Source organism: Coturnix japonica, unplaced genomic scaffold, assembly GCF_054131305.1.
Source record: "Coturnix japonica strain WE unplaced genomic scaffold, WE-NBRP24 Scf224, whole genome shotgun sequence".
Taxonomy (NCBI): Eukaryota; Metazoa; Chordata; class Aves; order Galliformes; family Phasianidae; genus Coturnix; species Coturnix japonica.
The window spans coordinates 1-26193 of record NW_028189127.1 but is presented as its reverse complement, the minus strand read 5'-3'; the positions used below and the strand labels follow the sequence as shown (position 1 = coordinate 26193).

At 57.5% G+C, this 26193-nt stretch overlaps 1 protein-coding gene across 4 annotated transcripts; it reads right to left on the bottom strand.

Moving 5' to 3' along the window:
* Positions 1–259: 259 nt before the first annotated feature.
* LOC107307662 (RNA-binding protein 28) lies at positions 260–26063 on the bottom strand. 4 transcript variants are annotated; one of them, XM_085535909.1, is made up of 5 exons: positions 25955–26063; positions 24120–24182; positions 3998–4132; positions 2419–2493; positions 260–526 (listed from the first exon to the last, which is right to left on the bottom strand). In XM_085535909.1, exons 2-5 carry the CDS (start codon positions 24156–24158, stop codon positions 275–277), a joined length of 501 nt encoding a protein of 166 aa, XP_085392035.1. In that variant the 5' UTR covers positions 24159–24182; positions 25955–26063; the 3' UTR covers positions 260–274. The 4 variants fall into 4 exon arrangements, with proteins under 4 accessions (XP_085392035.1, XP_085392036.1, XP_085392037.1 ...); XM_085535910.1 differs by lacking the exons at positions 24120–24182; positions 25955–26063 and adding an exon at positions 11651–12172; XM_085535911.1 differs by lacking the exons at positions 24120–24182; positions 25955–26063 and adding an exon at positions 11307–11644.
* Between the last annotated feature and the right edge of the window lie 130 nt (positions 26064–26193).

Below are 26193 nucleotides of genomic sequence, written 5' to 3'. Positions count from 1 at the left end.
CCTTGTGGGGGGGGTGTCTTGGGGGGGTCCCATAGGGAGATGGGGGGGTCCTGAGGGGGGGGTCCCCATAGGGAATGGGGGGGGTCTTTTTGGGGGGGGGTCTTGGGGGGGTCCCATAGGGAGATGGGGGGGGGTCTTGTGGGGGGGGGGGTCCTTGTGGGGGGGGTGGTCTTGTGGGGTGGTCCCCATAGGGAATGGGGGGCTCCCTTGTTGGGTGGGGGTCCTGGGGGGTCCCCATAGGGATATGGGGGGGGTCCGTTGTTGGGGGGGGTCCTCACCTGATTTTGGGCCCGCTGTGTGAGGGCAGGGGCAGCAGTCGGGGGCTGCGGGTGCTGCCGGGGGGGGGGTCCGAGCGTTGCCCCCCAGTACAGAAACCGGCCCACGAAGGTGGGGGGGGGTCCTGGGATGGGGGGGGGGGGGTCGGGGGGGTCTTGGGGGGGGTCTTAGGGGGGGTCTTGGGGGGGGTCTTGGGGGGGGCAGGAGCTGCTGCCTTGGGGTCCTTTGGTTGTTGCTGCTGCTGCTTCAGCTGGGGGGGGGGACAGAAGGGAGAGAGGTTAGTGGGGGGGGGCACCTATGGGTGCTGGGGGGGGTTATGGGGGGGGGTTATGGGGGTCTTATGGGGTGGTTTATGGGGGGGGCACCCATGGGTGCTGGGGGGATTATAGGGGTCTTATGGGGGGGTTTATGGGGGGGGTTATGGGGGGGGCACCCATGGGTGCTGGGGGGGTTATTGGGGAGGGGGCACCCACGGGTGCTGGGGGGGGGTTATGTGGGGTGACACCCATGGGTGCTGGGGGGGTTATTGGGGAGGGGGCACCCACGGGTGCTGGGGAGGGTTATGTGGGGTGACACCCATGGGTGCTGGGGGGGGGTTATGGGGTGACACCCATGGGTGCTGGGGGGGGCTATGGGGGGGTTATGGGGGGGGTCAAGGGGTTGCTAATGGGGGGTGCCACCCATGGGTGCTGGGGGGGGTATGGGGGGGGGTTATGGGGGTCTTATGGGGGGGTTTATGGGGGGGGCACCCATGGGTGCTGGGTAGGGGTTATGGGGGGGGGTCACCCATGGGTGCTGGGGGGGGGTTATGGGGGGGGCACCCATGGGTGCTGGGGGGGTTATTGGGGGGGGGGCGCCCATGGGTGCTGGGGGGGGTTTATGGGGCTGACACCCATGGGTGCTGGGGGGGGGTTACGGGGGGGGGGGGAATCTCACCCATGGGTGCTGGGGGGGGGTCTGTAGTAACACCCATGGGTGCTGGGGGGGGGCTGTAGTGACACCCATGGGTGCTGAGAGGTTTATGGGGGGGGCACCCATGGGTGCTGGGGGGGTTAAGGGTGGGGGGCACCCGTGGGTGCTGGGTGGGGGGGGGGTAATGGGGGGGGCACCCATGGGTGCTGGGGGGGTTAAGGGGGGGGTGTCACCCATGGGTGCTGGGAGGGTTATGGGGGGGGGCTGTAGTGACACCCATGGGTGCTGGGGGGGTTATGGGGGGGGGGGGGGCACCCATGGGTGCTGGGGGGGGGGTTATGGGGTGGGCACCCAGGGGTGCTGGGGGGGTTAAGGGGGGGGGCACCCATGGGTGCTGGGGGGGGGTTACGGGGGGGGGTTATGGGGGGGATTATGGGGGGTCACCCATGGGTGCTGGGGGGGTTATGGGGCTGACACCCATGGGTGCTGGGGGGGGGGTTATGGGGTGACACCCATGGGTGCTGGGGGGGGTTATGGGGGGGGTTATGGGGTGACACCCATGGGTGCTGGGGGGGGGGGGGTTATGGGGTGACACCCATGGGTGCTGGGAGGGGTTATGGGGGGGGTTATGGGGGGGGCACCCATGGGTGCTGGGGGGGGGGGTGTTGGGGGGGCACCCATGGGTGCTGGGAGGGTTATGGGGGGGGGCACCCATGGGTGCTGGGGGGGGGGGGGTTATGGGGGGCACCCATGGGTGCTGGGGGGGGTTATGGGGAGGTGACAATGGGGGGGGGTGACACCCATGGGTGCTTGGGGGGGTTATGGGGCGATGTGACACCCATGGGTGCTGGGGGGGGGGCTGTAGTGACACCCGTGGGTGCTGGGGGGGTTATGGGGGGGGGTGTGACACCCATGGGTGCTGGGGGGGTTATGGGGGGGGCACCCATGGGTGCTGGGGGGGGTTATGGGGGGGGGCACCCATGGGTGCTGGGTGGGGGGGTTATGGGGTGACACCCATGGGTGCTGGGTGGGGGGGTTATGGGGGGGGCACCCATGGGTGCTGGGGGGGGTTATGCGGGGGCACCCATGGGTGCTGGGGGGGTTATTGGGGGGGGGCACCCATGGGTGCTGGGGGTAATGGGGGGGCACCCATGGGTGCTGGGGGTAATGGGGGGGCACCCATGGGTGCTGGGGGGTTATGGGGTTTATGGGGGGGGGTCTGTCCCATACCCGGCTGCGCTGCAGGCGTTGCTCCTTGAGGCGCAGTTTGCGAAGGTCCTCCAGGGAGAACTCCACTATGGGGCGCTGGGGGGCAGCAGGGGGGGCAACCCCATATGTGACCCCATATACATGAGACCCATATAGGTGCCCCCCATAGAGCTGACCCCCATAGAGCTGACCCCCATATGTGACCCCATATAGATGAGACCCATAGATGCCCCCATATAGGTGCCCCCCATATAGATGACCCCCATATAGGTGCCCCCCATATAGATGCCCCCCATAGAGCTATATAGAGCTGCCCCCCATATAGGTGCCCTCCATAGAGCTGACTCCCATATAGATGCCCCCCATAGAGCTGCCCCCCATAGAGCTACATAGAGCTGCCCCCCATATAGATGCCCCCCATATAGATGCCCACCCCATAGGTGACCCCCATAGAGCTGACCCCCATATGTGACCCCATATAGATGCCCACCCTATAAGTTACCCTATAGGTGCCCCCCATAGATGCCCCCATATATGTGCCCCCCATAGAGCTACATAGAGCTGCCCCCATATAGATGCCCACCCCATAGGTGACCCTATAGGTGCTCCCCATATAGATGCCCCCCATATATGTGCCCCCCATAGAGCTGCCCCCCATATAGGTGCCCCCCATATAGATGCCCCCATATAGATGCCCCCCATATGCGACCCCATATAGATGCCACCCATACAGGTGACCCCCATATGTGACCCCATATAGTTGACCCCATAGAGCTGACCCCCATATAGGTGCCCCCCATATATGTGCCCCCCATAGAGCTGACTCCATATATGTGCCCCCCATAGACCTATATAGAGCTGCCCCCCATACATGTGTCCACCCCATAGGTGCCCCCCATATAGTTGCCCCCCAAATGTGACCCCATATAGATGCCCCCCATATAGATGCCCCCCATAGAGCTATATAGAGCTGAACCCCATATAGATGCCCCCCATAGAGCTGACCCCATACAGGTGCCCACCCCATAGGTGACCCTATATGTGCCCCCCATAGAGCTGCCCCCCATATAGGTGCCCCCCATAGAGCTGACCACCATAGAGCTATATAGAGCTGACCCCATATATGTGCCCACCCTATAGGTGACCCTATAGGTGCCCCCATATAGATGTCCCCCATATATGTGCCCCCCCATAGAGCTATATAGAGCTGACCCCATATATGTGCCCACCCTATAGGTGACCCTATAGGTGCCCCCATATAGATGTCCCCCATATATGTGCCCCCCATAGAGCTATATAGAGCTGACCCCATATATGTGCCCCCCATAGAGCTGCCCCCCATAGACCTATATAGAGCTGCCCCCCATACACGTGTCCACCCCATAGGTGCCCCCCATATAGTAGCCCCCCAAATGTGACCCCATATAGATGCCCCCCATATAGATGCCCCCCATAGAGCTGCCCCCCATAGAGCTGCCCCCCATAGACCTATATAGAGCTGCCCCCCATATATGTGCCCCCCATAGAGCTATATAGAGCTCATATAGACCCCATACAGGTGCCCACCCCATAGGTGCCCTATAGATGCCCCATATCTGACCTTGCTGGCCCCGAACACGCTGGGGTTGTTGTTGATGCTCCTCAGGGCCGTCAGCGCGTGTTGGTGCCGCGTGAACTGAACAAAGGCAAAGCCCAGAGACGGGCCACGGCCACAAAGGGAGCGCATCACACGGCACTATGGGGTATATAGGGGATATATAGGGGATATAGGGGTCTATAGGGGGATAGAGGGGGATATAGGGGTCTATAGGGGGATATAGGGGGATATAGGGCCACGGCCACAAAGGGAGCGCATCACACGGCACTATGGGATATATAGGGGATATAGGGGATATAGGGCTATATAGGGGGATATAGGGGGATATAGGGGGATATAGGGCCACGGCCACGCAGGGAGCGCATCACACGGCACTATATAGGGGATATAGGGTGCTATAGGGCGCTATGGGGTGCTATAGGGGTCTATAGGGTGCTGCAGGGTCATATAGGGTGCTATTGGGGTTATATAGGGTGCTATAGGGCTATATAGGGCCACGGCCACACAGGGAGCGCATCACACGGCACTATATAGGGGATATAGGGCATATAGGGGATATAGGGCTATATAGGGGATATAGGGCCACAGCCACAAAGGGAGCGCATCACACGGCACTATATAGGGGATATAGGGTTATATAGGGGATATAGGGCTATATAGGGCCATGGCCACGCAGGGAGCGCATCACACGGCACTATGGGGTGTATAGGGTGTATATAGGGGATATAGGGCTATATAGGGCCATGGCCACGCAGGGAGCGCATCACACGGCACTATGGGGTATATAGGGGATATAGTGGATATAGGGTGTATATAGGGTGCTATAGGGCTATATAGGGCCACGGCCACAAAGGGAGCGCATCACACGGCACTATGGGGTGTATAGGGTGTATATAGGGGATATAGGGGGCTATGGGGTGTATATAGGGCTATATAGGGCCACGGCCACAAAGGGAGCGCATCACACGGCACTATATAGGGGATATAGGGGATATAGGGTTATATAGGGCCACGGCCACACAGGGAGCGCATCACACGGCACTATATAGGGGATATATAGGGGATATAGGGGTCTATAGGGCTATATAGGGGATATAGGGGATATAGGGAGATATAGGGAGATATAGGGCCATGGCCACGCAGGGAGCGCATCACGCGGCACTATATAGGGGGATATAGGGGGCTATGGGGCGCTATGGGGTGCTATAGGGGGATATAGGGGATATAGGGTGTATATAGGGTGCTATAGGGGGATATAGGGGGATATAGGGCCACGGCCACAAAGGGAGCGCATCACACGGCACTATATAGGGGATATAGGGGATATATAGGGGATATAGGGGGATATAGGGAGATATAGGGGGATATAGGGGGATATAGGGCCACGGCCACAAAGGGAGCGCATCACACGGCACTATATAGGGGATATAGGGTGTATATAGGGGTCTATAGGGCTATATAGGGGATATAGGGAGATATAGGGAGATATAGGGAGATATAGGGCCATGGCCACGCAGGGAGCGCATCACACGGCACTATATAGGGGGATATAGGGGTCTATAGGGCGCTATGGGGGTCTATAGGGTGCTATTGGGGTTATATAGGGCGCTATAGGGCTATATAGGGCAGAATGGGGGGCTATAAGGGGCATATAGGGCACTATGGGGGGTATATAGGGCACTATGGGGGGTATACAGGGTGATATGGGGGGTCTATAGGGTGCTATAGGGGTCTATAGGGCGCTATAGGGGTATATAGGGTGCTATAGGGGTCTATAGGGGGATATAGGGCTATATAGAGCACTATGGGGGGATATAGGGCACTATGAAGGGATATAGGGTGCTGTAGGGTCACTTAGGGAGCTATAGGGGTATATAGGGTGCTATAGGGGTCTATAGGGTGCTATAGGGGGCATATATGGCACTAAGGGGGGCATATAGGGCAATATGGAGGGATATAGGGTGCTATAGGAGTATATAGGGCACTATAGGGGTATATAGGGTGCTATAGGGCTATATAGGACCATGGCCACGCAGGGAGCACATCACACGGCACTATGGGATATATAGGGGATATAGGGCGCTATGGGGTGCTATAGGGGTCTATAGGGTGCTATAGGGGTATATAGGGCCATGGCCACGCAGGGAGCGCATCACACGGCACTATGGGATATATAGGGGATATAGGGGATATATAGGGTGCTATGGGGCTATATAGGGCCACGGCCACAAAGGGAGCGCATCACACGGCACTATATAGGGGATATAGGGTGTATATAGGGGATATAGGGGATATAGGGGTATATAGGGCCATGGCCACAAAGGGAGCGCATCACACGGCACTATATAGGGGGATATAGGGGATATATAGGGGATATAGGGGGCTATAGGGGTCTATAGGGTGCTATAGGGGTCTATAGGGGGCTATAGGGTGCTATAGGGGTCTATAGGGTGCTATAGGGCGCTATAGGGGTCTATAGGGTGCTATAGGGCTACATAGGGCCATGGCCACGCAGGGAGCGCATCACACGGCACTATGGGGTATATAGGGCGCTATAGGGGTCTATAGGGGGCTATGGGGGTCCATAGGGTGCTATAGGGGTCTATAGGGCGCTATAGGGGTCTATAGGGGGCTATGGGGGTCCATAGGGCGCTATAGGGGTCTATATGGTGCTATAGGGGTCTATAGGGCGCTATAGACGTCTATAGGGTGCTATAGGGGTCTATAGGGTGCTATGGGGCTATATAGGGCCATGGCCACGCAGGGAGCGCATCACACGGCACTATATAGGGGGATATAGGGGATATAGGGGGCTATGGGGTGTATATAGGGCTATATAGGGCCATGGCCACGCAGGGAGCGCATCACACGGCACTATATAGGGGGATATAGGGGATATATAGGGGATATAGGGGGCTATAGGGGGATATAGGGCCACGGCCACAAAGGGAGCGCATCACACGGCACTATGGGGTGTATATAGGGGATATATAGGGTTATATAGGGCTATATAGGGGATATAGGGGATATAGGGGATATATAGGGGATATAGGGGGATATAGGGCTATATAGGGCCACGGCCACAAAGGGAGCGCATCACACGGCACTATGGGGTATATAGGGGATATAGGGGATATAGGGGATATAGGGTGTATATAGGGGATATAGGGCTATATAGGGCCACGGCCACGCAGGGAGCGCATCACACGGCACTATATAGGGGGATATAGGGGATATAGGGCGCTATGGGGCTATATAGGGCCACGGCCACAAAGGGAGCGCATCACACGGCACTATATAGGGGATATAGGGGATATATAGGGGATATAGGGGGCTATATAGGGGATATAGGGGATATAGGGGATATAGGGCTATATAGGGCCACGGCCACGCAGGGAGCGCATCACACGGCACTATGGGGTATATAGGGGATATAGGGCGCTATGGGGTGCTATAGGGGTCTATAGGGTGCTATAGGGCTATATAGGGCCATGGCCACGCAGGGAGCGCATCAAACGGCACTATGGGGATGTATAGGGGATATAGGGGTCTATAGGGAGATATAGGGGGATATAGGGGGATATAGGGGTCTATAGGGTGCTATAGGGGTCTATAGGGCCATGGCCACGCAGGGAGCGCATCACACGGCACTATGGGGTATATAGGGTGCTATAGGGCGCTATGGGGCGCTATGGGGTGTATATAGGGCTATATAGGGCCACGGCCACGCAGGGAGCGCATCACACGGCACTATATAGGGGGATATAGGGGATATAGGGGATATAGGGGGCTATAGGGTGTATATAGGGGATATAGGGTGCTATAGGGCTATATAGGGCCATGGCCACGCAGGGAGCGCATCACACGGCACTATATAGGGGGATATAGGGGATATAGGGCCACGGCCACAAAGGGAGCGCATCACACGGCACTATATAGGGGGATATAGGGGATATATAGGGGATATAGGGGGCTATGGGGTGTATATAGGGCTATATAGGGCCATGGCCACGCAGGGAGCGCATCACACGGCACTATGGGATGTATAGGGGATATAGGGGATATAGGGGATATAGGGGATATAGGGCTATATAGGGCCACGGCCACAAAGGGAGCGCATCACACGGCACTATGGGGTGTATAGGGGATATAGGGGGCTATGGGGTGTATATAGGGCAATATGGGGGGTCTATAGGGGTCTATAGGGCTATATAGGGCCATGGCCACGCAGGGAGCGCATCACACAGCACTATGGGGTGTATAGGGGATATAGGGGATATAGGGGGCTATGGGGTGCTATAGGGGTCTATAGGGTGCTATAGGGGGATATAGGGTACTATAGGGGGATATAGGGCCACGGCCACAAAGGGAGCGCATCACACGGCACTATGGGATGTATAGGGTGCTATAGGGTTATATAGGGCTATATAGGGCCACGGCCACGCAGGGAGCGCATCACACGGCACTATATAGGGGGATATAGGGGATATAGGGGGCTATGGGGTGCTATAGGGGTCTATAGGGTGCTATAGGGGTCTATAGGGCGCTATAGGGGTCTATAGGGTGCTATAGGGGTCTATAGGGCACTATAGGGGTCTATAGGGTGCTATAGGGGTCTATAGGGCGCTATAGGGGTCTATAGGGTGCTATGGGGCTATATAGGGCCATGGCCACGCAGGGAGCGCATCACACGGCACTATGGGGTGTATAGGGGATATATAGGGGATATATAGGGGATATAGGGGTCTATAGGGTGCTATAGGGCTATATAGGGCCATGGCCACGCAGGGAGCGCATCACACGGCACTATGGGATATATAGGGTGTATATAGGGGATATAGGGGATATAGGGCCATGGCCACAAAGGGAGCGCATCACACGGCACTATGGGGTGTATAGGGGATATAGGGTTATATAGGGCTATATAGGGCCACGGCCACACAGGGAGCGCATCACACGGCACTATATAGGGGATATAGGGGGTATAGGGGGCTATGGGGGGATATAGGGGTCTATAGGGAGATATAGGGTGCTATAGGGCTATATAGGGCCACGGCCACAAAGGGAGCGCATCACACGGCACTATATAGGGGGATATAGGGGGCTATGGGGTGCTATGGGGTGCTATAGGGGGATATAGGGGATATAGGGTGTATATAGGGTGCTATAGGGGGATATAGGGCTATATAGGGCCATGGCCACGCAGGGAGCGCATCACACGGCACTATATAGGGGGATATAGGGGATATATAGGGGATATAGGGGGATATAGGGGGATATAGGGCTATATAGGGCCACGGCCACGCAGGGAGCGCATCACACGGCACTATGGGATATATAGGGTGCTATAGGGGTCTATAGGGCGCTATAGGGGTCTATAGGGCGCTATAGGGGTCTATAGGGTGCTATAGGGGTCTATAGGGCGCTATAGGGGTCTATAGGGGGCTATGGGGGTCTATAGGGCGCTATAGGGGTCTATAGGGTGCTATAGGGCTATATAGGGCCATGGCCACGCAGGGAGCGCATCACACAGCACTATGGGATGTATAGGGGATATAGGGGACTATAGGGCGCTAAAGGGGTATATAGGGCGCTATAGGGGTATATAGGGGGATATAGGGGTCTATAGGGTGCTATAGGGCTATATAGGGCCATGGCCACGCAGGGAGCGCATCACACGGCACTATGGGATATATAGGGTGCTATAGGGGTCTATAGGGCGCTCTAGGGGTCTATAGGGTGCTATAGGGGTCTATAGGGCGCTATAGTGGTCTATAGGGTGCTATAGGGGTCTATAGGGCGCTATAGGGGTCTATAGGGGGCTATGGGGGTCTATAGGGCGCTATAGGGGTCTATAGGGTGCTATAGGGGTCTATAGGTTGCTATAGGGGTCTATAGGACGCTATAGGGGTCTATAGGGTGCTATGGGGGTCTATAGGGCGCTAGAGGGGTCTATAGGGCGCTATAGGGCTCTATAGGGTGCTATAGGGGTATATAGGGTGCTATAGGGGTCTATAGGGTGCTATAGGGATCTATAGGGCGCTATAGGGGTGTATAGTGCGCTATAGGGGTCTATAGGGTGCTATAGGGGTATATAGGGTGCTATAGGGGTCTATAGGGTGCTATAGGGGTCTATAGGGCGCTATAGGGGTCTATAGGGTTCTATAGGGGTCTATAGGGTGCTATAGGGGTCTATAGGGTGCTATAGTGGTCTATAGGGCGCTATAGGGGTCTATAGGATGCTATGGGGGTCTATCGGGTGCTATAGGGGTCTATAGGGCGCTATAGGGGTCTATAGGGGGCTATAGGGGTCTATAGGGCGCTATAGGGGTCGATAGGGTGCTATAGGGGTCTATAGAACGCTATGGGGGTCTATAGGGCGCTATGGGGGTCTATAGGGCGCTACAGAGGTCTATAGGGTGCTATAGGGGTCTATAGGGTTCTATAGGGGTCTATAGGGTGCTATAGGGGTCTATAGGGCACTATAGGGGTCTATAGGGCGCTATATGGGTCTATAGGGCGCTATAGGGGTCTATAGGGTGGTATAGGGGTCTATAGGGTGCTATAGGGGTCTATAGGGCGCTATAGGGCTATATAGGGCCATGGCCACGCAGGGAGCGCATCACACGGCACTATGGGGTATATAGGGGATATAGGGGATATAGGGGGCTATAGGGCTATATAGGGCCTATATATAGTCTCTATGGGTCTGACCTCCGTGATGGTGGCCCCCGGCCCCGCTGCGCCCCTCATGATGCCCCATAGCCGGGTGCTGTCAGTGGATCCCTATGGGGTCTCTATGGGTCTCTATGGGGTCTCTATGGGTCTCTATGGGTCTCTATGGGTCTCTATGGGTCTCTATAGGGTCTCTATGGGTCTCTATGGGGTGTCTATGGCTCTCTATGGGGTCTCTATGGGTCTCTATGGGTCCCTATGGGGTCTCTATGGGTCTCTATGGGGTCTCTATGGGTCTCTATGGGTCCCTATGGGGTCTCTATGGGTCCCTATGGGGTCCCTATGCGTCTCTATGGGTTCCTATGGAGTCTCTATGGGTCTCCATGGGGTCTCTATGTGTCCCTATGGGTCTCTATTGGGGTCTCTATGGGGGGGTCATATAGAGCCCTATGGGGGGGGTCTCTATGGGGATGTCTATGGGGGTCTCTATGGGGTCCCTATGGGGGGTCTCTATGGGAGGGGGTCATATAGAGCCCTATGGGGGGGGTCTCTATGGGGATGTCTATGGGGGTCTCTATGGGGTCCCTATGGGGGGTCCCTATGGGGGGGTCCCTATGGGGTCCCTATGGGGTCTGACCTCCGTGATGGTGGCCCCCGGCCCCGCTGCGCCCCTCATGATGCCCCATAGCCGGGCGCTGTCAGTGGGTCCCTATGGGGTCTCTATGGGTCCCTATGGGGTTTCTATGGGTCTCTATGGGTCCCTATGGGGTCTCTATAGGTCCCTATGGGTCTCTATGGGGTCTCTATGGGTCCCTATGGGGTCCCTATGGGTCTCTATGGGTCTCTATAGGTCTCTATGGATCCCTATGGGGTTTCTATGGGTCTCTATGGGTCCCTATGGGATCCATATGGGTCTCTATGGGTCCCTATAGGTCTCTATGGATCCCTATGGGGTTTCTATGGGTCTCTATGGGGTCTGACCTCCGTGATGGTGGCCCCCGGCCCCGCTGCGCCCCTCATGATGCCCCATAGCTGGGCACTGTCAGTGGGTCCCTATGGGGTCTCTATGGGTCCCTATGGGGTCTCTATGGGGTCTCTATAGGTCCCTATAGGTCTCTATGGGTCCCTATAGGTCTCTATGGGGTCTCTATGGGTCCCTATGGGGTCTCTATAGGTCTCTATGGGGTCTCTATGTGTCCCTATGGGGTCCCTATGGCTCTCTATGGGGTCTCTATGGGTCTCTATGGGGTCTCTATGGGTCCCTATGGGGTCCCTATGGCTCTCTATGGGGTCTCTATAGGTCTCTATGGGTCTCTATAGGTCTCTATGGGTCCCTATGGGTCCCTATAGGTCTCTATGGGGTCCATATGGGTCCCTATGGGATCTCTATGGGGTTCTATGGCTCTCTATGGGGTATCAGTGGGTCTCTATGGCTCTCTATGGGTCCCTATGGGTTCTATGTGGTCTCAGTGGGTCTCTATGGGGGATCTCTATGGGGGGGTCTCTATGAGGGGGGTCCCTATGGGAGGGTCTCTATGGGGGGGTCTCAATGGGGTCCCTATGGGGGGCTCTCTATGGGGGGGGTCCCTATGGGGGGGTCTCAATGGGGTCCCTATGGGGGGGTCTCTATGGGGGGGTCCCTATGGGGGGGTCCCTATGGGGGGGTCTCTATGGGGGGGTCCCTATGGGGGGGTCCCTATGGGTGGAGTCTCAATGGGGTCCCTATAGGTCTCTATGGGGGGGTCCCTATGGGTGGAGTCTCAATGGGGTCCCTATAGGTCTCTATGGGGGGGGTCCCTATGGGGGGGTCTCAATGGGGTCCCTATGGGGGGGTCCCTATGGGGGGGTCCCTATGGGGTCTCTATGGGTCTGACCTCCGTGATGGTGGCCCCCGGCCCCGCTGCGCCCCTCATGATGCCCCATAGCTGGGCACTGTCAGTGGGTCTCTATGGGGTCTCTATGGGTCCCTATGGGGTCTCTATAGGTCTCTATGGGTCCCAATGGGGTCTCTATAGGTCTCTATGGATCCCTATGGGGTCTCTATGGGTCTCTATGGGGTCTCTATGGGTCTCTATGGGGTCTCTATAGGTCCCTATGGGGTCTCTATGGGGCTCTATGGGTCTCTATGGGTCTGACCTCCGTGATGGTGGCCCCCGGCCCCGCTGCGCCCCTCATGATGCCCCATAGCTGGGCACTGTCAGTGGGTCCATATGGGGTCTCTATAGGTCTCTATGGGGTCTCTATGGGTCCCTATGGGTTCTATGTGGTCTCAGTGGGTCTCTATGGGGGATCTCTATGGGGGGGTCTCTATGGGGGGGGTCCCTATGGGAGGGTCTCTATGGGGGGGGTCCCTATGGGGGGGTCTCAATGGGGTCCCTATGGGGGGGGTCTCAATGGGGTCCCTATGGGGGGGTCTCTATGGCGGGGTCCCTATGGGGGGGTCTCAATGGGGTCCCTATAGGTCTCTATGGGGGGGTCCCTATGGGGGGGTCTCTATGGGGTCCCTATAGGTCTCTATGGGGGGGTCCCTATGGGGGGGTCTCAATGGGGTCCCTATAGGTCTCTATGGGGGGGGTCCCTATGGGGGGGTCTCAATGGGGTCCCTATGGGGGGGTCTCTATGGGGGGGTCCCTATGGGGGGGTCTCTATGGGGGGGGTCCCTATGGGGGGGTCCCTATGGGGGGGTCTCAATGGGGTCCCTATAGGTCTCTATGGGGGGGTCTCAATGGGGTCCCTATAGGTCTCTATGGGGGGGTCTCAATGGGGTCCCTATAGGTCTCTATGGGGGGGTCTCAATGGGGTCCCTATAGGTCTCTATGGGGGGGGTCCCTATGGGGGGGTCCCTATGGGGTCTCTATGGGTCCCTATGGGGTCTCTATGGGGTCTGACCTCCGTGATGGTGGCCCCCGGCCCCGCTGCGCCCCTCATGATGCCCCATAGCTGGGCACTGTCAGTGGGTCTCTATGGGGTCTCTATGGGTCCCTATGGGGTCTCTATAGGTCTCTATGGGTCCCAATGGGGTCTCTATAGGTCTCTATGGATCCCTATGGGGTCTCTATGGGTCTCTATGGGGTCTCTATGGGTCTCTATGGGGTCTCTATAGGTCCCTATGGGGTCTCTATGGGGCTCTATGGCTCTCTATGGGGTCTCTATGGGTCTCTATAGGTCTCTATGGGTCCCTATGGGGTTTCTCTTGGTCCCTATAGGTCTCTATGGGTCTCTATAGGTCTCTATGGATCCCTATGGGGTCTCTATGGGTCCCTATGGGGTCTCTATGGGTCTCTATGGATCCCTATGGGGTCTCTATAGGTCTCTATGGGTCTCTATGGGATCTCTATGGGGTTCTATGGCTCTCTATGGGGTCTCAGTGGGTCTCTATGGGGGGGTCCCTATGGGGTCTCTATGGGTCTCTATGGGTCCCTATGGGGTCTCTATGGGCCCCTATGGGGTCTCTATAGGTCTCTATGGGTCTCTATGGGTCCCTATGGGTCTCTATGGGGTATCAGTGGGTCTCTATGGGTCCCTATGGGGTCTCTATTGGTCTCTATGGGTCTCTATGGGTCCCTATGGGGTCTCTATGGGTCTCTATGGGTCTCTATGGGTCTGACCTCCGTGATGGTGGCCCCCGGCCCCGCTGCGCCCCTCATGATGCCCCATAGCCGGGCGCTGTCAGTGGGTCCCTATGGGGTCTCTATGGGTCCCTATGGGGTTTCTATGGGTCTCTATGGGTCCCTATGGGGTCTCTATAGGTCCCTATGGGTCTCTATGGGGTCTCTATGGGTCCCTATGGGGTCCCTATGGGTCTCTATGGGTCTCTATAGGTCTCTATGGATCCCTATGGGGTTTCTATGGGTCTCTATGGGTCCCTATGGGATCCATATGGGTCTCTATGGGTCCCTATAGGTCTCTATGGATCCCTATGGGGTTTCTATGGGTCTCTATGGGGTCTGACCTCCGTGATGGTGGCCCCCGGCCCCGCTGCGCCCCTCATGATGCCCCATAGCTGGGCACTGTCAGTGGGTCCCTATGGGGTCTCTATGGGTCCCTATGGGGTCTCTATGGGGTCTCTATAGGTCCCTATAGGTCTCTATGGGTCCCTATAGGTCTCTATGGGGTCTCTATGGGTCCCTATGGGGTCTCTATAGGTCTCTATGGGGTCTCTATGTGTCCCTATGGGGTCCCTATGGCTCTCTATGGGGTCTCTATGGGTCTCTATGGGGTCTCTATGGGTCCCTATGGGGTCCCTATGGCTCTCTATGGGGTCTCTATAGGTCTCTATGGGTCTCTATAGGTCTCTATGGGTCCCTATGGGTCCCTATAGGTCTCTATGGGGTCCATATGGGTCCCTATGGGATCTCTATGGGGTTCTATGGCTCTCTATGGGGTATCAGTGGGTCTCTATGGCTCTCTATGGGTCCCTATGGGTTCTATGTGGTCTCAGTGGGTCTCTATGGGGGATCTCTATGGGGGGGTCTCTATGAGGGGGGTCCCTATGGGAGGGTCTCTATGGGGGGGTCTCAATGGGGTCCCTATGGGGGGCTCTCTATGGGGGGGGTCCCTATGGGGGGGTCTCAATGGGGTCCCTATGGGGGGGTCTCTATGGGGGGGTCCCTATGGGGGGGTCCCTATGGGGGGGTCTCTATGGGGGGGTCCCTATGGGGGGGTCCCTATGGGTGGAGTCTCAATGGGGTCCCTATAGGTCTCTATGGGGGGGTCCCTATGGGTGGAGTCTCAATGGGGTCCCTATAGGTCTCTATGGGGGGGGTCCCTATGGGGGGGTCTCAATGGGGTCCCTATGGGGGGGTCCCTATGGGGGGGTCCCTATGGGGTCTCTATGGGTCTGACCTCCGTGATGGTGGCCCCCGGCCCCGCTGCGCCCCTCATGATGCCCCATAGCTGGGCACTGTCAGTGGGTCTCTATGGGGTCTCTATGGGTCCCTATGGGGTCTCTATAGGTCTCTATGGGTCCCAATGGGGTCTCTATAGGTCTCTATGGATCCCTATGGGGTCTCTATGGGTCTCTATGGGGTCTCTATGGGTCTCTATGGGGTCTCTATAGGTCCCTATGGGGTCTCTATGGGGCTCTATGGGTCTCTATGGGTCTGACCTCCGTGATGGTGGCCCCCGGCCCCGCTGCGCCCCTCATGATGCCCCATAGCTGGGCACTGTCAGTGGGTCCATATGGGGTCTCTATAGGTCTCTATGGGGTCTCTATGGGTCCCTATGGGTTCTATGTGGTCTCAGTGGGTCTCTATGGGGGATCTCTATGGGGGGGTCTCTATGGGGGGGGTCCCTATGGGAGGGTCTCTATGGGGGGGGTCCCTATGGGGGGGTCTCAATGGGGTCCCTATGGGGGGGGTCTCAATGGGGTCCCTATGGGGGGGTCTCTATGGCGGGGTCCCTATGGGGGGGTCTCAATGGGGTCCCTATAGGTCTCTATGGGGGGGTCCCTATGGGGGGGTCTCTATGGGGTCCCTATAGGTCTCTATGGGGGGGTCCCTATGGGGGGGTCTCAATGGGGTCCCTATAGGTCTCTATGGGGGGGGTCCCTATGGGGGGGTCTCAATGGGGTCCCTATGGGGGGGTCTCTATGGGGGGGTCCCTATGGGGGGGTCTCTATGGGGGGGGTCCCTATGGGGGGGTCCCTATGGGGGGGTCTCAATGGGGTCCCTATAGGTCTCTATGGGGGGGTCTCAATGGGGTCCCTATAGGTCTCTATGGGGGGGTCTCAATGGGGTCCCTATAGGTCTCTATGGGGGGGTCTCAATGGGGTCCCTATAGGTCTCTATGGGGGGGGTCCCTATGGGGGGGTCCCTATGGGGTCTCTATGGGTCCCTATGGGGTCTCTATGGGGTCTGACCTCCGTGATGGTGGCCCCCGGCCCCGCTGCGCCCCTCATGATGCCCCATAGCTGGGCACTGTCAGTGGGTCTCTATGGGGTCTCTATGGGTCCCTATGGGGTCTCTATAGGTCTCTATGGGTCCCAATGGGGTCTCTATAGGTCTCTATGGATCCCTATGGGGTCTCTATGGGTCTCTATGGGGTCTCTATGGGTCTCTATGGGGTCTCTATAGGTCCCTATGGGGTCTCTATGGGGCTCTATGGCTCTCTATGGGGTCTCTATGGGTCTCTATAGGTCTCTATGGGTCCCTATGGGGTTTCTCTTGGTCCCTATAGGTCTCTATGGGTCTCTATAGGTCTCTATGGATCCCTATGGGGTCTCTATGGGTCCCTATGGGGTCTCTATGGGTCTCTATGGATCCCTATGGGGTCTCTATAGGTCTCTATGGGTCTCTATGGGATCTCTATGGGGTTCTATGGCTCTCTATGGGGTCTCAGTGGGTCTCTATGGGGGGGTCCCTATGGGGTCTCTATGGGTCTCTATGGGTCCCTATGGGGTCTCTATGGGCCCCTATGGGGTCTCTATAGGTCTCTATGGGTCTCTATGGGTCCCTATGGGTCTCTATGGGGTATCAGTGGGTCTCTATGGGTCCCTATGGGGTCTCTATTGGTCTCTATGGGTCTCTATGGGTCCCTATGGGGTCTCTATGGGTCTCTATGGGTCTCTATGGGTCTGACCTCCGTGATGGTGGCCCCCGGCCCCGCTGCGCCCCTCATGATGCCCCATAGCTGGGCACTGTCAGTGGGTCCATATGGGGTCTCTATAGGTCTCTATGGGGTCTCTATGGGTCCCTATGGGTTCTATGTGGTCTCAGTGGGTCTCTATGGGGGATCTCTATGGGGGGGTCTCTATGGGGGGGGTCCCTATGGGAGGGTCTCTATGGGGGGGGTCCCTATGGGGGGGTCTCAATGGGGTCCCTATGGGGGGGGTCTCAATGGGGTCCCTATGGGGGGGTCTCTATGGCGGGGTCCCTATGGGGGGGTCTCAATGGGGTCCCTATAGGTCTCTATGGGGGGGTCCCTATGGGGGGGTCTCTATGGGGTCCCTATAGGTCTCTATGGGGGGGTCCCTATGGGGGGGTCTCAATGGGGTCCCTATAGGTCTCTATGGGGGGGGTCCCTATGGGGGGGTCTCAATGGGGTCCCTATGGGGGGGTCTCTATGGGGGGGTCCCTATGGGGGGGTCTCTATGGGGGGGGTCCCTATGGGGGGGTCCCTATGGGGGGGTCTCAATGGGGTCCCTATAGGTCTCTATGGGGGGGTCTCAATGGGGTCCCTATAGGTCTCTATGGGGGGGTCTCAATGGGGTCCCTATAGGTCTCTATGGGGGGGTCTCAATGGGGTCCCTATAGGTCTCTATGGGGGGGGTCCCTATGGGGGGGTCCCTATGGGGTCTCTATGGGTCCCTATGGGGTCTCTATGGGGTCTGACCTCCGTGATGGTGGCCCCCGGCCCCGCTGCGCCCCTCATGATGCCCCATAGCTGGGCACTGTCAGTGGGTCTCTATGGGGTCTCTATGGGTCCCTATGGGGTCTCTATAGGTCTCTATGGGTCCCAATGGGGTCTCTATAGGTCTCTATGGATCCCTATGGGGTCTCTATGGGTCTCTATGGGGTCTCTATGGGTCTCTATGGGGTCTCTATAGGTCCCTATGGGGTCTCTATGGGGCTCTATGGCTCTCTATGGGGTCTCTATGGGTCTCTATAGGTCTCTATGGGTCCCTATGGGGTTTCTCTTGGTCCCTATAGGTCTCTATGGGTCTCTATAGGTCTCTATGGATCCCTATGGGGTCTCTATGGGTCCCTATGGGGTCTCTATGGGTCTCTATGGATCCCTATGGGGTCTCTATAGGTCTCTATGGGTCTCTATGGGATCTCTATGGGGTTCTATGGCTCTCTATGGGGTCTCAGTGGGTCTCTATGGGGGGGTCCCTATGGGGTCTCTATGGGTCTCTATGGGTCCCTATGGGGTCTCTATGGGCCCCTATGGGGTCTCTATAGGTCTCTATGGGTCTCTATGGGTCCCTATGGGTCTCTATGGGGTATCAGTGGGTCTCTATGGGTCCCTATGGGGTCTCTATTGGTCTCTATGGGTCTCTATGGGTCCCTATGGGGTCTCTATGGGTCTCTATGGGTCTCTATGGGTCTGACCTCCGTGATGGTGGCCCCCGGCCCCGCTGCGCCCCTCATGATGCCCCATAGCTGGGCACTGTCAGTGGGTCCATATGGGGTCTCTATAGGTCTCTATGGGGTCTCTATGGGTCCCTATGGGTTCTATGTGGTCTCAGTGGGTCTCTATGGGGGATCTCTATGGGGGGGTCTCTATGGGGGGGGTCCCTATGGGAGGGTCTCTATGGGGGGGGTCCCTATGGGGGGGTCTCAATGGGGTCCCTATGGGGGGGGTCTCAATGGGGTCCCTATGGGGGGGTCTCTATGGCGGGATCCCTATGGGGGGGTCTCAATGGGGTCCCTATAGGTCTCTATGGGGGGGTCCCTATGGGGGGGTCTCTATGGGGTCCCTATAGGTCTCTATGGGGGGGTCCCTATGGGGGGGTCTCAATGGGGTCCCTATAGGTCTCTATGGGGGGGGTCCCTATGGGGGGGTCTCAATGGGGTCCCTATGGGGGGGTCTCTATGGGGGGGTCCCTATGGGGGGGTCTCTATGGGGGGGGTCCCTATGGGGGGGTCCCTATGGGGGGGTCTCAATGGGGTCCCTATAGGTCTCTATGGGGGGGTCTCAATGGGGTCCCTATAGGTCTCTATGGGGGGGTCTCAATGGGGTCCCTATAGGTCTCTATGGGGGGGTCTCAATGGGGTCCCTATAGGTCTCTATGGGGGGGGTCCCTATGGGGGGGTCCCTATGGGGTCTCTATGGGTCCCTATGGGGTCTCTATGGGGTCTGACCTCCGTGATGGTGGCCCCCGGCCCCGCTGCGCCCCTCATGATGCCCCATAGCCGGGCGCTGTCAGTGGGTCCCTATGGGGTCTCTGGGTCCCTATGGGGTCTCTATGGGTCTCTATAGGTCTCTATGGATCCCTATGGGTCTCCATGGGTCCCTATGGGGTCTCTATGGGTCTCTATGGGTCCCTATGGGGTCTCTGTAGGTCTCTATGGGTCTCTATGGCTCTCTATGGGTCCCTATAGGTCTCTAGGGGTCTCTATGGGGTCTCTATGGGTCTCTATGGGGTTCTATGGCTCTCTATGGGGTATCAGTGGGTCTCTATGGGGTCTCTATGGGGTCTCTATGGGTCTCTATAGGTCCCTATGGGATCTCTATGGCTCTCTATGGGTCTCTATAGGTCTCTATGGGGTCTCTATGGCTCTCTATGGGGTATCAGTGGGTCTCTATGGGTCTCTATGGGTCTCTATGGGGTCTCTATGGGTCAATATAGGTCTCAATGGGTCTCTATGGGGTCCCTATGCTCTCTATGGGTCTCTATAGGTCTCTATAGGTCTCTATGGGGTCTCTATAGGTCTCTATGGGGTTCTATGGCTCTCTATGGGGTCTCTATAGGTCTCCATGGGTCTCTATGGGTCTCTATAGGTCTCTATGGATCCCTATGGGGTCTCTATGGGTCTCTATGGGTCTCTATAGGTCCCTATGGGATCTCTATGGCTCTCTATGGGTCCCTATGGGTCTCTATGGGTCTCTATGGGTCTCTATAGGGTCGCTATGGGTCTCTATGGGTCCCTATGGGGTCTCTATGGGTCTCTATGGGATCTCTATGGGGTTCTATGGGTCTCTATGGGGTCTCAGTGGGTCTCTATGGGGGGGTCCCTATGGGGTCTCAATGGGGTCCCTATAGGTCTCTATGGGGGGGGTCCCTATGGGGGGGTCCCTATGGGGTCTCTATGGGTCTCTATGGGTCTCTATGGGGTCTGACCTCCGTGATGGTGGCCCCCGGCCCCGCTGCGCCCCTCATGATGCCCCATAGCTGGGCACTGTCAGTGGGTCCCTATGGGGTCTCTATGGGTCCCTATGGGGTCTCTATGGGTCTCTATGAGTCCCTATGGCGTCTCTATAGGTCTCTATGGGTCCCTATGGGGTCTCTATAGGTCTCTATAGGTCTCTATGGGGTCTCCATGGGTCCCTATGGGGTCTCTATGGGTCTCTATAGGTCCCTATGGGGTCTCTATGGGTCTCTATAGGTCCCTATGGGGTCTCTATGGGTCTCTATGGGTCCCTATGGGTCTCTATAGGTCTCTATGGGTCTGACCTCCGTGATGGTGGCCCCCGGCCCCGCTGCGCCCCTCATGATGCCCCATAGCTGGGCACTGTCAGTGGGTCCCTATGGGGTCTCTATGGGTCCCTATGGGGTCTCTATGGGTCTCTATGAGTCCCTATGGCGTCTCTATAGGTCTCTATGGGTCCCTATGGGGTCTCTATAGGTCTCTATAGGTCTCTATGGGGTCTCCATGGGTCCCTATGGGGTCTCTATGGGTCTCTATAGGTCCCTATGGGGTCTCTATGGGTCTCTATAGGTCCCTATGGGGTCTCTATGGGTCTCTATGGGTCCCTATGGGTCTCTATAGGTCTCTATGGGTCTGACCTCCGTGATGGTGGCCCCCGGCCCCGCTGCGCCCCTCATGATGCCCCATAGCTGGGCACTGTCAGTGGGTCCCTATGGGGTCTCTATGGGGTCTCTATAGGTCTCTATGGGGTCCCTATGGGTCCCTATGGTTCCCTATGGGGTCTCTATAGGTCTCTATGGGTCCCTATGGGGTCTCTATGGGTCTCTATGGGGTCTCTATAGGTCTCTATGGGTCCCTATGGGGTCTCTATGGGTCCCTATGGGTCTGTATGGGTCTCTATAGGTCTCTATAGCTCTCTATGGGTATCTATAGGTCTCTATGGGTATCTATAGGTCTCTATGGGTCTCTATGGGTCTCTATGGGGTCTGACCTCCGTGATGGTGGCCCCCGGCCCCGCTGCGCCCCTCATGATGCCCCATAGCTGGGCACTGTCAGTGGGTCCCTATGGGGTCTCTATAGGTCTCTATGGGGGGGGTCCCTATGGGGGGGTCTCAATGGGGTCCCTATAGGTCTCTATGGGGGGGTCCCTATGGGGGGGTCTCAATGGGGTCCCTATGGGGGGGTCTCTATGGGGGGGTCCCTATGGGGGGGTCTCAATGGGGTCCCTATAGGTCTCTATGGGGGGGGTCCCTATGGGGGGGTCTCAATGGGGTCCCTATGGGGGGGTCTCTATGGGGGGGTCCCTATGGGGGGGTCTCAATGGGGTCCCTATAGGTCTCTATGGGGGGGGTCCCTATGGGGGGGTCTCTATGGGGTCCCTATGGTGGGGGTCTCAATGGGGTCCCTATAGGTCTCTATGGGGGGGGTCCCTATGGGGGGGTCTCAATGGGGTCCCTATGGGGGGGTCTCTATGGGGGGGTCCCTATGGGGGGGTCCCTATGGGGGGGTCTCAATGGGGTCCCTATAGGTCTCTATGGGGGGGGTCCCTATGGGGGGGTCTCAATGGGGTCCCTATGGGGGGGTCTCTATGGGGGGGGTCCCTATGGGGGGGTCCCTATGGGGGGGTCTCAATGGGGTCCCTATGGGGGGGTCTCTATGGGGGGGGTCCCTATGGGGGGGTCCCTATGGGGGGGTCTCAATGGGGTCCCTATAGGTCTCTATGGGGGGGTCCCTATGGGGGGGTCTCAATGGGGTCCCTATAGGTCTCTATGGGGGGGTCTCAATGGGGTCCCTATAGGTCTCTATGGGGGGGGTCCCTATGGGGGGGTCCCTATGGGGTCTCTATGGGGTCTGACCTCCGTGATGGTGGCCCCCGGCCCCGCTGCGCCCCTCATGATGCCCCATAGCTGGGCACTGTCAGTGGGTCCCTATGGGGTCTCTATAGGTCTCTATAGGTCTCTATGGGTCTCTATAGGTCTCTATGGGGTCTCTATGGGGTCTCTATGGTTCTTTATGGAGGTCTCTATGGGGGTTCACTATGGGGGTCTCTATGGGGGTCTCTGTGGGTCTCTATGGGGGGGTTCTATGGGGTCTCTACAGGTCTCTGTGGGTCTCTATGGGTCTCTGTGGGTCTCTATGTGTTCTCTATGGGTCTCTATGGGGTCTCTATGGGGTTCTCTATGGGGGTCTCATACAGAGCCCTATGGGAGGGGTCTCTATTGGGGTCTCTATGGGGGGTCTCTATGGGGGAGTCATATAGAGCATTATGGGGGGGGTCTCTATGGGGGGGTCACTATAGGGGTTGGTGGTCTCTATGGGGTCTCTATGGGGTCTCTATGGGGTTTTATGGCTCTCTATGGGTCTCTATGGGTCCCTATGGGGGGTTCTCTAAGGGGGGGTCTCTATGGGGGATATATAGAGCCCTATTGGGGGGTTCTATGGGGGTCTCTATAGGGGTCTCTATGGGGGGTTCATATAGAGCCCTATGGGGGGGTCTCTATGGGGAAGTCTATGGGGGTCTCTATGGTGGGGGTCATGTAGAGCCCTATGGGGGGGGTCTCTATGGGGTGTCTCTATGGGGGTCTCTATGGGGGTCTCTATGGGGTCCCTATGGGGGGTCTCTATGGGAGGGGGTCATATAGAGCCCTATGGGGGGGGTCTCTATGGGGATGTCTATGGGGGTCCCTATAGGTCTCTATGGGGGGGGTCCCTATGGGGGGGTCTCAATGGGGTCCCTATGGGGGGGTCTCTATGGGGGGGGTCCCTATGGGGGGGTCCCTATGGGGGGGTCTCAATGGGGTCCCTATAGGTCTCTATGGGGGGGGTCCCTATGGGGGGGTCCCTATGGGTCTCTATGGGTCTCTATGGGTCTGACCTCCGTGATGGTGGCCCCCGGCCCCGCTGCGCCCCTCATGATGCCCCATAGCCGGGCGCTGTCAGTGGGTCCCTATGGGGTCTCTATGGGTCTCTATGGGTCCCTATGGGGTCTCTATGGGTCTCTATAGATCTCTAGGGGTCTCTATGGGGTCTCTATGGGTCTCTATGGATCCCTATGGGGTCTCTATGGGTCCCAATGGGGTCTCTATGGTTCTCTATAGATCTCTATGGGTCTCTATGGGGTCTCTATGGGTCTCTATGGATCCCTATGGGGTCTCTATGGGTCCCTATGGGGTCTCTATGGGTCTCTATGGGGGTTTGGGTTCTCTATGGGGTCTCTTTGGGGTTCTCTATAGGTCTCTATGGCTCTCTATGGGGTATCAGTGGGTCTCTATGGCTCTCTATGGGTCCCTATGGGTTCTATGTGGTCTCAGTGGGTCTCTATGGGGGATCTCTATGGGGGGGTCTCTATGGGGGGGGTCCCTATGGGGGGGTCCCTATGGGGGGGTCTCTATGGGGTCCCTATAGGTCTCTATGGGGGGGTCCCTATGGGGGGGTCTCAATGGGGTCCCTATAGGTCTCTATGGGGGGGGTCCCTATGGGGGGGTCCCTATGGGGGGGTCTCAATGGGGTCCCTATAGGTCTCTATGGGGGGGGTCCCTATGGGGGGGTCCCTATGGGAGGGTCCCTATGGGGTCCCTATAGGTCTCTATGGGGGGGGTCCCTATGGGGGGGTCTCAATGGGTCTCTATGGGTCTGACCTCCGTGATGGTGGCCCCCGGCCCCGCTGCGCCCCTCATGATGCCCCATAGCCGGGCACTGTCAGTGGGTCCCTATGGAGTCTCTATGGGTCCCTATGGGTCCCTATGGGGTCTCTATGGGTCTCTATGTGGTCTCTATAGGTCTCTATGGGTCCCTATATGTCTCTATGGGTCTCAGTGGGTCTCTATGGGTCCCTATGGGGTCCCTATGGCTCTCTATGGGGTCTCTATGGGTCTCTATGGGTCTCCATGGGGTCTCTATGTGTCCCTATGGGTCTCTATTGGGGTCTCTATGGGGGAGTCATATAGAGCCCTATGGGGGGGGTCTCTATGGGGGTCTCTATGGGGTCCCTATGGGGGGTCTCTATGGGGGGTTCATATAGAGCCCTATGGGGGGGGTCTCTATGGGGGTCTCTATGGGGGTCTCTATTGGGGTCTCTATGGGGGTTCATATAGAGCCCTATGGGGGGGTCTCTATGGGGATGTCTATGGGGGTCTCTATGGGGTCACTATGGGGGGTCTCTATGGGGGTCTCTATGGGGGGGTCTCAATGGGGTCCCTATAGGTCTCTATGGGGGGGTCCCTATGGGGGGGTCCCTATGGGGTCTCTATGGGTCTCTATGGGGTCCCTATGGGGTCTCTATGGGGTCTGACCTCCGTGATGGTGGCCCCCGGCCCCGCTGCACCCCTCATGATGCCCCATAGCTGGGCGCTGTGTGTGTGTCCCTATGGGGTCTCTATAGGTCCCTATGGGGTCTCTATGGGTCCCTATAGGTCTCTAGGGGTCTCTATAGGTCTCTATGGGTCCCTATGGGGTCCCTATGGCTCTCTATGGGGTCTCTATAGTCTCTATGGGTCTCTATAGGTCCCTATGGGGTCTCTATGGGTCTCTATAGGTCCCTATGGGGTCTCTATGGGTCTCTATAGGTCCCTATGGGGTCTCTATGGGTCTCTATGGGTCCCTATGGGTCTCTATAGGTCTCTATGGGTCTGACCTCCGTGATGGTGGCCCCGGCCCCGCTGCGCCCCTCATGATGCCCCATAGCTGGGCGCTGTCAGTGGGTCCCTATGGGGTCTCTATGGGTCCCTATGGGGTCTCTATGGGTCTCTATGGGGTCTCTATGGGTCTCTATGGGTCCCTATGGGGTCTCTATGGGTCCCTATGGGGTCTCTATAGGTCTCTATGGGTCCCTATGGGTCTCTATGGGTCTCTATGGGTCTCTATAGGTCTCTATGGGGTATCTATGGGGTCTCTATAGGTCTCTATGGGTCTCTATGGGTCTCTATGGGTCTGACCTCCGTGATGGTGGCCCCCGGCCCCGCTGCGCCCCTCATGATGCCCCATAGCTGGGCGCTGTGTGTGTGTCCCTATGGGGTCTCTATAGGTCCCTATGGGGTCTCTATGGGTCCCTATAGGTCTCTAGGGTCTCTATAGGTCTCTATGGGTCCCTATGGGGTCCCTATGGCTCTCTATGGGGTCTCTATAGGTCTCTATGGGTCTCTATAGGTCTCTATGGGTCCCTATGGGTCCCTATAGGTCTCTATGGGGTCCATATGGGTCCCCTATGGGATCTCTATGGGGTTCTATGGGCTCTATGGGGTATCAGTGGGTCTCTATGGGGTCTCTATGGGGTCTCTATGGGTCTCTATGGGGTCTCTATGGGGTCCCTATGGGGTTCTATGGCTCTCTATGGGGTATCAGTGGCTCTCTATGGGTCTCTATGGGTCCCTAATGGGTCTCTATGGGTCCCTATGGGTCTCTATGGGGTCTGACCTCCGTGATGGTGGCCCCCGCCCGCTGCGCCCCTCATGATGCCCCATAGCCGGGCACTGTCGGTTCCCTTGGGCAGGTTGTGCACACAGAGCCGGGTCCGGGACACCGCGATGTGGGGGGACTGAAGGCGGCGCCGCTTCAGGGCCTCAAACTATGGGGGATATAGGGGGGGATATGGGGTATAGGGGGGTATATGGGGTTATATGGGGTTATATGGGTTATATGGGGTTATATGGGGGTATAGGGGGTTTTATGGGGCATATGGGGGAATATGGGGGTTATGGGGGTTATATGGGTTAT

Excerpts from the sequence above, each read along its gene's own strand:
- LOC107307662 (XM_085535909.1), bottom strand. The coding sequence starts at position 24,158 with ATGAGGGGCGCAGCGGGGCCGGGGGCCACCATCACGGAG. Across the intron at positions 4,133-24,119 it reads CGGGGGCCACCATCACGGAG|TGCCGTGTGATGCGCTCCCT; the intron begins GTCAGACCCATA and ends TATACCCCATAG. Across the intron at positions 2,494-3,997 it reads GCGTGTTCGGGGCCAGCAAG|CGCCCCATAGTGGAGTTCTC; the intron begins GTCAGATATGGG and ends GCTGCCCCCCAG.